The following is a 12,585-nucleotide window of genomic DNA, read 5'->3' as shown; positions in this document are numbered from 1 at the left end:
GCCCAATGGCTCGGAAGCCCCAATCGCGTACTTCTCAAAGACAATGTCCGGCGCAGAACGGAACTATAGCCAGCTGGACAAAGAAGCCCTGGCCATCGTGGCTGGAGTGAAGCGCTTCCACGAATACCTTTACGGAAGACGTTTCACCATAGTCACAGACCACAAGCCTCTTCTGGGACTCCTCGCAGGCGACCAACCAACCCCGACCTTCATGTCCCCAAGAATGACGAGATGGGCCATCTTCCTAGCTGGCTACTCCTATCGGCTCGTGCACCAGCCAGGCACAGCCATAGGGAACGCTGATGCTCTCAGCAGATGCCCATCGAAGAAGCCGGTCGAAGACCCAGCCCCCACGCTCCACCTACTCCACATTGATGACGACGCCAGCTGCCCGGTGTCGTCCGCAGATGTGGCCGTCCACACCCAAAAGGACCCCACACTCCGCCAAGTGAAGTCCTGGATCCTCAGAGGGTGGCCAGCAGAAAAGCCAGAGGAAAGGTTCAGCCCGTTCGCCAGGAAGCAGGAGGAGCTGTCCACCATAAAAGGCTGCCTGCTATGGGGAGACAGGGTGCTGATTCCAAGCACTCTGCAACGGCGGACGTTGGAAACCCTGCACAAGGGGCATCCGGGCATCGTCCGCATGAAGGCCCTGGCACGGAGTTACGTCTGGTGGCCCTCCATGGACAGAGACATTGAACAATGGGTCTCCAGATGTGACCCGTGCCAAGAAGTTCGCCCAGCGCCGCCACAATCCGAAGTCGCGAAGTGGGAGACCCCCAGCAACCCCTGGTCGAGGATCCACATTGACTTCGCGGGTCCGATGCAAGGGCGACACCTCCTCATCGTGATAGATGCCTTCTCCAAATGGCTCGAGGTGGTGCCCATGGCATCTACCACAACTGAAGCAACCATCCGAGCCCTGCGCCGCCTTTTTGCCACACATGGCCTACCGGATGTGCTGGTCTCAGACAACGGCCCCCAGCTCACATCCCTGGCCATGGAGTCCTTCCTGGCAGGACTGGGCATCCGCCACGCCCTGTCCGCCCCTTACAGGCCGGCCGGAAACGGACAAGCCGAACGCATGGTCCGACTGACCAAAGAGGCCCTCACCAAGATGGGCCCGGGGGACTGGCAAGAGCGCATAGACAACTTCCTCCTCACCCAGCACATCACGCCACACGCCACCACCCACAAGAGTCCGGCCGAACTGTTGATGGGCAGAAGGTTGAGGTCACCCTTGGACCGGCTGCACCCCCAATACAGCCCGGAAGTGACCGCAACCGCCAGCCGCCCGCTCCGCGCCTTCAGCAAAGGAGATTCAATTTTCGCGCTGAATTTCAGCGGCTCCCCTAAGTGGCTGAAGGGGAAAATTGCCAGCACAACCGGGCCCAAATCCTACATCGTTGAGTTGGAAGATGGACAGTTCACGAGACGCCACATCGACCAACTCCGAAAAAGGTGGGGGGGGCACATGAAAACCAGCCTGACGAGGGAGGCCTACAACACCCCGACGAGGTAGGCCTCCAACACCCCGGCGAGGTTGGCCTACAACACCCCGACGAGGTAGGCCTACAACACCCTGACGAGGTAGGCCTACCACACCCCTGCGAGGCAGAGCAGCACCACCCCGACAAGGTTGGCCCAGCCCACTACCAAATGCTGTCACATCGGCAGCCCAGCGAGGTAGACCGGGGCCAACCGCATGGGGGATGGCAACACCAACCCAGCCAGGTGGGCACCGGGCACGGCAAGGCCAGGGACCACCAACCCAGCCCGCAGGTAGACCGGGACCTGCCCAGAGGAGGAGCAGCGCACCCCACCAGTTACAGCAGCCTATGCCAGCCCAGCCAGGGAGACTGCAGTTCCAGGCGAGTAGACCGGGACCCAGCCAAGAGGGGCACCCCACGACCCACGGGCGAGGGTGGCACACGAATCACCGACGTGGGGGACCCCCGCCCATCACAGAAGACAGCCAACAAACGACACCCCGACCCGGATGACCCCAGGCACCACCCGACGGTAGACCAGGGACTAGGGGGAAGGGAGAGCCGACAACAACCCGGCCAGGTAGACCTGCACCACCCCGGCAGGGGAGACCTCCGCCGCCCCGCAGAGGTAGTGCCGCAACAACAGCCCGACCAGGTCGACCACCACCGACCAGACGGGGTAGACCAACGCCAGCCCGACCTAGCAGACCAACGCCACCCCTGCGAGGTCGGACAACGCAACACGGGCCAGCACCACCCGCAGCCGGCGGGCCGGTCCAGAGGGCACCAAACAGAACCACCACCCACCCGGCACCAGGCCGAACCGCAACCGAACCGCAGCGCCCGGGAGACCAGGGAGGAGCAAACGATGGACTTACCGAGACTCAGACGCTCTTCCCGGGTCGGAACCGAGCCACCGAGACGAGGCAACAGATCCACAGGCCAGGAAGAAGACCATCAGAACCAGCCATCCAAGGTCTGCGGTCCGGCCGGAGGCGCTGGGGGTGACCCCGCTCACTCGACAGCCGAACCAAGCCCGGTTCCGGAGAGGGAGCCCGGAGACGACAGAGCCCCGTCCATCCAGGTCAGAGACGGAGAACAAGTGAGACTGCGCAGGTCAGCTAGGGTGCCGAGGCGTCCTACGTACCTGCGCGACTACGTGACTTTTGTGAACGAGATTGACAGTTCAGACTAAGGGGGGAGGAGTGTTATGTCCGTATAAGGGCATCCGCCCTGATTGGCTGCCAGCCATGGGGCGGGAGATTTGAATCCCTGTCTAGGGGCGGTGCGTCTGCCGGGAGCGAATATAAGGAGAGCTCCGGCAGCGCGCCAGCAGTCTTCTTTTACTTGTTACACTGTAAATAAACTTGTTACATGTATCGAGCTGGTCACGTCTTCTGTTCCTGCGCCTGATCTAACACTTATGATGTCTACCCAGCAGATGCCATTGGGAAATGATGACTGGCATCCAGGCAGTCATTGCAAGGCTTGCAATAACAATGGGTAGTTTAAAAATTCAGTATTGATAATAACCTGCCTGTTCCTTTCCCCTCTCCCCTCTTCCAAACATTTCGCATGTTTCAGAGGAAATATCTCACAGTGGATGACCTGGTTGCCACTGTCGCTGCCTTTCCACTGTATCATGATTAGTAAGAGCAAAAGACACATTGTCATCAGCGCCACCAGCTTATTCAACCCTCTGGTCTTGCAGTTTCTGTGATAGACTGATGCATTGATTCGCCCATAGAATATTGTCGCACAGCAAACATGGGCAGCTCAGTGGAATCATGTAGGCCACTGAGTTCAACGGATGCTCAATCCATGAATTCAAATGACAACATCAAAACCACAAGGCTTTGATGGTATTCTTTGGCAACGGTTATTTTGTATTTTTATAGTGTCTAACATAAGCATTTGTGGAGAAGCAATGGACAGACTATTAAGTAGTTTCCATTAACAGGGGCATGAAAACAAATCCACTGTGCTGAAAGAACCAAGTGAGGAAAAGAATAACTCTGCTTTGACAAAATGCTGCCACCCATTCATTACGTATCCATCCATGCATTCAAAGCAGGAGGTGAATTTAAGTGCCTATAATTTGTTAGTTGCTTGCTATTTATCAGGGACGGAAGTAAAAGGTTCATTCCCCAAAAGCGTATCCCCTTCCTGCATTTTACTAAGCTAGAACACTTGACTTCAGGTCCTCAAATTCTCTGACTTCTGAGTTCAGGGACCAGTTTTATATCAGTACAGTACACCGCAGAATACTTGCATGCACAGAGAAGTCTGATTGGAGCCAAAGAAGTAAAATGCAGATGCAATGAGTAGATGTATTTATTGGACAAGAACCGTCGTTGATGGGCAACTACCAGAGTGGTTTACATAATACATGAAAAGTAGGAGACAACATTAATAATAAATATACCAGCACATTAATGTAAAGCAAAAACAAAAACAAAACAACATGAGCTTTTTGGGAAAAATATTTGCAATGTTTAAGAATAGGAGATAGACAAAATCTTGAAATTCAAGAGATCACATTCTTATAAAAGCAGCTGAACTAAAAGTATTCAAAGCAATCACCCCAAAATAGACAGCAAAGGAGGCCAACATGTCTGAGATGAAGTCTGACAATCTAGTTTGACTGTTTCCACTTTAATTATACTAGCTGTTTTGGACAACTCTTCTCATAAGCCCTAGCCAGCCTGGTGTACTACCTACATTGGCTGAAATGTTAATCAAACAACATTTGGTGGGAATAAGTTTGTGGAATGCTAACTGAAGACCCAACATTCCTACTTCTCATTTATACCTATGTGACAATATGTAGAGATATAACAGAGCAGAACAGGTCACATGGGAACAGAGGCTCAGAAAGAAATAGGCCATGAAACTTGTCAAATTTTGACTCAGACATCTGCCAAGATGATAAGGCTATGACTGAGGATAATATTGTTGATGATTATAAGCTACCAAATCACAAGTAATTCAACACATATGTTAAGGGCTACAAGAATCTTATACTTGTTTGAAAAATAACTTTTCCCTCTTTGGAAGAACAGCTAACTAAATTGTGAGGGTATGCCTTGATATCTAGGATACCTTTGTATTTAAAACTATATTAGACATAGAGTTTGATATCAATTGGAAATCATCTTTGATTGCAATCAAATACAATGGAACTGTAAAATATCTAAAATTTGGATTATAGGGTTCATATCTTAATTTGACATATATCTTAAAATTCAACAGGCACAACTGGACTTTGATTAGGAAATGGACATGAGATAGATCATAACACTATAAGCTTCTAATATTGTATTTAAAATATTAGTGTTATGAAATTTTTGATTTGTAGCATCAAGGCAATATAGGAAAAAGCCATAAAACAGGCAACCACAAAGATAAAGTCATGAAAATAAGAGAATTAAAATATCTCATTTCTCCTATGAGTTGAGAAGTTCAGAAGTTGACTCAACCTTCCATGCTTCCAAGGTTGGTAAAATTAGGACCTGGATTGTTGGGGACAATATGCTGACTCTGTAGACCGCTTAGAGAGGACTGTAAAAGCACTATGAAGTTGTATATAAGTGCTATTGCTATTGTTACCCTGGATTGGGAACTATTAGCAAAGTTTTAATCCCACAGCATAGGTAGGGCTATGTGAATTTCAGGGCTGAGGATGTGCTCTGAAGACCCATCAATTGGTCTCTGTTTTTGTTGTAGGACAGCCAGAAAAATAAAGTAATTTATTTATTTGTTTGACTCTCGCCCTAATTCTTAAAATCTTAAAATACCAGGCCATCCTCTCCGTCTTGGGGTAGGCTGCTCATGCAGCCCCGAGGGTTGTTTCCTGTTGTCAACCCCACCAGGTAGGCCAGACCAAAAATCAACTCTGCAAAAAGGCTAAGACTACTTTTATTGAGGGTGGGTATAATAACAGAATCTTAGAAGTCTGATTGTTCTGTTCTCCCTTTCTTTCATACCCATTTGAGTCAGGGAGGTTTCTCTCTGAGTTGCTTACACATACACTTTCTGCTTGTTTTGGACTTAAGCCATGTTTACTTCTCAACATTTTGAAAACAGATCTGGCCAGCGTGTTGGTTCTGGACATACAGGATTTTTTTTTTTAGAAAAATGTTTTTCTATGTTTTCAACTTGTTTATTACTTCTACCAAATACCTGGAGTTAGTCTGAAGTTGGGTGGGCACCTAAGGTAAAGTAAAGATTCCCCATGCATATATATGCTAGTCGTTCCCGACTCTAGGGGGCAGTGCTCATCTCTGTTTCAAAGCTGAAGAGCCAGCGCTGTCCGAAGACATCTCCATGGTCATGTGGCCAGCATGACTAAATGCCAAAGGCGCACAGAACGCTGTTACCTTCCCACCAAAGGTGGTCCCTATTTTTCTACTTGTGTTTTTTACGTGCTTTCGAACTGCTAGGTTGGCAGAAGCTGGGACAAGTAACAGGAGCTCACCTCATTACACGGCACTAGGAATTTGAACTGCCGAACTGCCAACCTTTTGATTGACAAGCTCAGTGTCTTAGCCACTGAGCCACCGTGTCCCCATGGGTAGGCCCCTAAATCTTGGTAAATAAATAAAATTTAAATTCCCATGTTCAGCAAGTAATGAGATAAGAATATGTTTCTCTACCTGTTTTTTTGTCAACTCTACTCCTCCTTGAGGAGGCAAGGTTTAAAAAACTAGATAAGAATTAACAAAGGAATTTTATTTTTGTGGACTGCTCTGAGTCATATCAAGCAGCTGGCTTACACCTGATGTAAAATAAATAGACATAAAAAAGAATTACACCCATTCTTAGATACTGTAAGGTGATAGCTAGAAGTAATCAGAAACTCAACATATATCTTTCTTAAACTTTTGGACTTCAACCTATCAACTATTCTGTGTTCTCAGATCAGCATTAACCTTACCTTGTCATGACAGAACCAAGTAAAATTTGTCATGACAATGTGCTTAAATTTAACAAAGGGAAATATTATCATGCTTAGAGCAGGGGTGAAATCCAGCAGGTTCTGACAGGTTCTGGAGAACCGGTAGCAGAAATTTTGAGTAGTTTGGAGAACCGGCAAATACCACCTCTGGCTGGCCCCAGAGTGGGGTGGGAATGGAGATTTTGCAATATCCTTTCCCCAGGAGTGGGAAGGGAATGGGGATTTTGCAGTATCCTTCCCCTGTGACGCCCACCAAGCCACACCACGCCCACCAAGCCACGGCCACAGAACTGGTAGTAAAAAAATTTGGATTTCAGCACTGGCTTAGAGTATATTTTTTAGAAGTATCACTTGTTTCTATACGGAAGAGCAAAAGAAACAGTCTCTCTCTATTCAATTTTCTGTAATGAATACTCAGAATGAAATATGACAATTTAAAACACAGTTAAATACTTTTTAATGCTTTTCTTAATATTCTTGTGCTGAGATAGCATATCCCATGTGTAAGCTGAGATACCTTTACCCCATTCTGGGCAAGTAATGCTGTTTATGGCCTGGAGGTTGTTAAAAGTCTGGATGGGGAGAAACTGGCTGTGACTGAATCAGAGGAAGACGGAGGGTTGCTGGTTTTGCCATTTTTGCCATTTCACACCCCCCCACCCCCAGATCAATCTGGTGTGAATTTGAGATTTGTCTTGGACTCCTTACTCCCGCTGGAAGACCAGGTCAGGGGAGCCTTTGCACAAGTCCATCTTATATGCCAGTTGTACACTATTGCTGGACCTTATAGTCACTCATGTCTTAGTTACCTCATGTTGGATAACTGCAATGTGCTCTACATGGAGCTGCCCTTGAATACCATCTGGAAGCTGCAATTGGTTGGAGTGAAATAGCAGATGCAGTTTTGGGTGTCCCATGATTCACCCAAGTAACGCCCCTGTTGCATGTGCTATACTGGCTCCCAGTTGCTTTCCAGGTGCACAATTCAAAGTGATGGTTATCACCTTTAAAGTCCTACATGGCACAGGACCAGGTTACTTGTAGATTGTCTCTCTTTGAGGTTATCTGCTCATCCTTGGGTGCACCCAAGGTCCCCTCCCTTAAATGTTGCCACCTGAAGTAACCTTGGAAGCATACCGTATTTTTCGGAGTACAAGACGCACCGGAGTATAAGACACATCTTAGTTTTTGGGAAAATAAGAAAAAAGCTGATTGGCAGGTGGATTGGCCTCCCAGAATACCCCCAATCAGCTGTTCCCAGAGGTGAATTTTAGCAACAGGTTCCTTGGTTATGAGCTCTGTGCCTTGCTTTTTTTTTTGCTTTTTTTTCTGCCTCTGAAAGCCTCCGAAACAGAGCTTCAGAAAAAAAGCCTCTGAAGTTCTGCTTGGGGGCTTCTTTTCTGAAGCTTCTTTTCTGATGCTTTTTTCAGCCTCTGAAACCTCCGTTTGAGAAGCTGGGCGGGGCTACATTCGGAGTATTAGACCCACCCATATTTTCACCCTCTTTTTTGGGGAGGAAAGGTGCGTCTTATACTCCAAAAAATACAGTAGCTTCCCAGTGGCTGCCCCAGCCCTTTGGAACCTGAGATCTGAAAGATTCCTACCCTTTTAGCTTTCCAGAAGGCCACAAATACCTGGCTTTCCCCCCAAGCATTGAGGTAGGATCAGGGGTGGGTTCTACTTACCTTTACTACCAGTTTGCATGGGACCAGTGGATGCGCGCATACTTCTGCGCATGTGCAGATCACCTATAATGATGCCCGGGTCAGTGGGCGGAGCCTCCTTCCTGCCGGTTTTACTACCGGTTCTTGTGAACCAGTCTGAACTGGGAGCAACCCACCACTGGGTAGGATGCAGGATGAGCTGGGAGGCTGTTTGGTTGGCACCTGGCAGTGGAGGAAGGGAACCTTTGTTTTTAGGGACACTTTTATGGATCATTAGTCACTAGACTGTATGAGTCGGGCAGTTATATCAGTCCAGTAAGTAAGTACCAGTAAGTAAGTAAGTAAGTAAGTAAGTAAGTAAGTAAGTAAGTAAGTACCAATAAGTAAGTCAGTAAGCAAGTAAGTACCAGTAAGTAAGTAAGCAACTAACAATAAGTAAGTAAGTAAGTAAATAAGTAAGTAAGTAAGTAAGTACCAGTAAGTAAGTAAGTAAGTAAGTAAGTAAGTAAGTAAGTAAGTAAGCAAGCAAGTAAGCAAGTAAGCAGGCAAGCAAGAAACAAACTAAAATGTATAGTAGAAATCCAAGTGATTATTTTTTTTTGCCCAGCTCCTGCAAAGTGATTCATAAGGAAGTAAATATTCTATAAATAGAGTTTTAAACAATACAGTACACTCACATCAAATACAATGTTCTTGGAGTTTTTTTTGGTTACGGTTGTTAAAAGTGTGATTCAAAGGCTTTTAATTTTTGTACCTAGAAGAATTACAAGCCATGAATCAAAAGTAATTTATTTATTGAACACAGCATAGATTTACTCATGGAATGTGTATGAGTAAGAAATCACTTTGGTATGTTAATTAGGTTTATAAGGATGTATTTTTCAAAAGTTACAATTTAGGTAAGACGTCCCCTTATTATAAATCATAGGGAGACTAAGACTGTGTTCTGAATCCAAATTGTACCTGACAGGAAAGAAAAAATGAAATAACTTTTCACATGTGTTCTGTACAACTTGCAATGGCCCCTTGGAGAAATAGTTATTTTATTCATCTGCATAAGGAATTCAGAGTGAATGACTCTATTACCATTATATCCTCACAATATTCCTGTGATATAATTTACAATTCAGGGTGCTGGTTGTCACAGTTCAGTGGTGAAATGTAAATTTTGTTACTACTGGTTCTGTGGGCGTGGGTGGTGGTGGGTAATATGACTGAGTGGGCGTGGCCAACTTTTTTTTGTTTAACTTTTAAAACCATTTTTCTACAACCTCTTCGGCTGAAGAGGTTGTTAAAAAAATGCTTTTAAAGCCTCTGACAAAACCAGCTGATTTGCCTGATCGGCAGAGGCTTTTTCTTTTTTTTTTAAGCCTCTGACGATCACAGCTGACTTGCCTGATCGGCAGAGGCTTTGTTTTTACTTTTAAAAGCATTTTTTCTATAACCTCTTCGGCCGAAGAGGTTGTAGAAAAAATGCTTTTAAAGATTAAAAAAAAAGCCTCTGATGATTGCGCGGCTCAGCTGGGCAATGGGGGGGAGTTGCAGGGATTTTTGCTACCGGTTCTCTGAACCACCTGCCTCCATCGCTACCCGATTGGGCGATCTGGTCCGAACTGGGAGCATTTCACCCCTGGCCAAGTTACCTGAGGAACCATCTTTTTCCAAGAGTCTCTACCGATTTAACTCAATCCAGCAAACTGGGCATGCTGCAGATCCTTTCAGCCAAAGAGTGTCAATTGGAAGGATCTAGAAGATGGGCTTTTTCTGCTGTAGCCCCTGCCTTACAGAATATTTCCCCCACAGAGATTAGAATGGCCCCAACCCTGTTGCCCTTTCTCAAGGCTTTAAAAACTTGGCTATGAATCCAGGCCTGGGACTCAGAACATGTAAAGGCTTTGTTACTTGGCTTTACTTTTAGTTGATTAATTATCTTGGTTGATGTTTGTGTTTATTTTCTGGATATTTTTACTATTTATTGTTTTTAATTGTCAACCAGAATCACTTGGTTGAACTGGGTGGCTATAGAAATTGAATGAATGAATGAATGAATGAATGAATGAATGAATGAATACAAAGAGATTTGGGGATTGATCCAAGATCAGGGTTGTGGGCATTTGGACTCAGAAGGATTTCCATTTTGAAGTTCTTCACAGACCTTAGGAGGAACATCTTCCACAAAAAGCATGATACTTGAAACAGTTGGCTGGTAGGCTAACTGCAACCAAATATGCACCCAATAAAACTAGATTCTAGTGTAAAAGTACTTTTGTTCACTAAGCAAGCCAGCAGACATTTGAAATGCCAGTTGGGCATTATTACTTAAGAAGAGATTTGCTCATTGGTAGCATGACAACTTTGTTCCTCCATTATCCTTGCATTGGATAGTTAGAACTACAGAAAAAACAATTGCAACCAGCCTGCCTTCCATAGGAGACCTGTATATTGCGCAGGTCAGAAGGAAGGCTGAAAAAATATCTACAGACCCCCCCTCACATCCTGGGCATAAATTGTTTCAACTCCTTCCCTCAGGGGAAGGAGGGCATTGCATGCCAAAACTACTAGACACAGGAACAGTTATTTTTTCCTCATGCCATCAGTCTGCTGAACGCCTAATCCTCACAGCACTGTCTTATGTCTAAGCATATTTACCCATGTTGTATGGCTGTATTATTATTATTATTATTATTATTATTATTATTATTATTATTATTATTATTATTATTATTATTATTATTTTCTTCCATCTTCTTTACTACCCCCTCTTATTGGTATAATTATTATGATTAACTCTGTTGCTTTGCGTGTACACTGAGAGCTTTTACACCAGAGACAAATTGGTCAAATGAACCTGTTCTGTTCTGTTCCGTTCCGTTCCATTCCGTTCCGTTCTGTTCCGTTCCGTTCCGTTCCGTTCCACTTCACTTCACTCCATTCCATTCCATTCCATTTCATTCAATTCTTTCTTTTTGGGTGTGTTTGCACCCCAGTTAAGTGAAAATCAGTCAATAGCCAAAGAAGTCAATGAGAGGCAATGAATTATGGAGCAGAAATAAATGAAATGTGACAAATGCATTAGGCTGGCTTTTATTCATGCATCTGTTTTTCTTTTCTACCTCTTGATACTTTCTTGAGCATTTGCAGATACAGTCAATGCCATTTTCATCCAAAATTCATAACCACTGCCAGGAAAGCTCAAATTCTGCACTTTATCGTATGTGGGTCAGTCTGTTCCTAAGACAAAATAGTAGGGCATCTTCCATAAGACACATACCGTACGTTTAGCCAGAATAGAGGGTTAGAGGAAGAAAGGGCAAGGGGAAATCCAGGAGTCCTATAGAATAGCAAATTTCAAATTTCAAAGCTAATGTTCAAGAAACATTAGCCTCTTGATGTAGCTGGTGAAACTGATATCTCTGATTGGAGAAAAGATATTGACCAAATGTAATACCAATTGGAAGCCCTTTTATGCGCGGGAAATCTAAAAAAAAAAATCATGACATATGAATTTAATGACTAGTAATATTTATAGATTATTTTAAAAAATGGAGGTTACATTGTAATTATAAAACAAGAGTCGAACTCAAGTTTTATCTATATCTGCTGTTCAAGAAGTTGGAAGTCATTATTTTTCCCCTCGCATATCTTTGTTTCTTCCTATATTTTTTTATTTTATTGCACATTCTTTATTCTGTCTTCTCTCTTTTGATGATTAAGTTTTTTGCTAGTTTTTTGTTTTTTATTTTTTCTTTAAACGTTTTAATAAAATTACATGAAAAAAAAAAGAAACATCAGCCACTTCTTGTGAAACTTATGATGCATTACATGTTTAACAATCATCCTGAGGGAGAGATGTTCAGTCTGATTTTGTACAAATTTCAGCTCATAGAAAATGCATTATCGATTTAAACTTACCCCTGGTCTTTTCCACACAAAGGGGATTGGTGGTTTCTCATTGTAGAACAGGGAAGAGTCGTTGGCTAGGAAATCACAATCCTCAAAGAGGGTCCCCTTCTGCTGGCATTCAAGCTTCAGCTCCTGGTATGTTTGGCCACTGGAGTGTGTGGCACAAGCATTTTGGGGCACAGGAGGAGCCCGTGCGCTGGGGTCCCGGTAGGTATAAGGCATGGCTCTGCTTCTGTCTAAGAAGAGGAGGAAGTGAATAGCTAAAGAGGAAACTCTACAAATTCTACAAATGGCTACCCTCAAAAGGACAGCAAAAAAGAGAGCGAATCACATTGCCCTTACAAGAATATCTTTACCTGCAGGAAAGAGTTTAGAGGGGAGAAAATGATCTTTCTTCTTGCCTAAATGGCAGCTTGACAATTGTGCACACCAATGTTTAAAAAGCAACACCCAGAGAATAAACAGTAAAAAAACTTGTTCGGCTTCTTCATGTCCTTCTCCAGCTACTGGTTACCTGCCCTCTGGTATAAGTCATACAGAGGGTGATTGAGAAAGTACCTGGGGACTGACCAGG

General features: G+C 44.8%; 1 protein-coding gene across 3 annotated transcripts in view; it reads right to left on the bottom strand.

Annotated features, from left to right (window-relative positions):
* CAPN9 (calpain 9) overlaps positions 1–12,233 on the bottom strand; it is a 50,617-nt gene extending 38,384 nt beyond the window's left edge. For all 3 annotated transcript variants that reach the window (XM_070951005.1, XM_070951013.1, XM_070951022.1), the window contains exon 1: positions 12,021–12,233. In XM_070951005.1, coding sequence (XP_070807106.1) covers positions 12,021–12,233 — 213 coding nt within the window. The remainder of the gene's footprint in view (positions 1–12,020) is intronic.
* Between the last annotated feature and the right edge of the window lie 352 nt (positions 12,234–12,585).

The sequence above is a fragment of the Pituophis catenifer genome, unplaced genomic scaffold, assembly GCF_029215685.1.
Source record: "Pituophis catenifer annectens isolate HBS135680 unplaced genomic scaffold, rPitCat1.0.hap2 SCAF_1, whole genome shotgun sequence".
NCBI classification, from domain to species: Eukaryota; Metazoa; Chordata; class Lepidosauria; order Squamata; family Colubridae; genus Pituophis; species Pituophis catenifer.
This window is presented reverse-complemented; position numbering and strand designations above follow the sequence as displayed.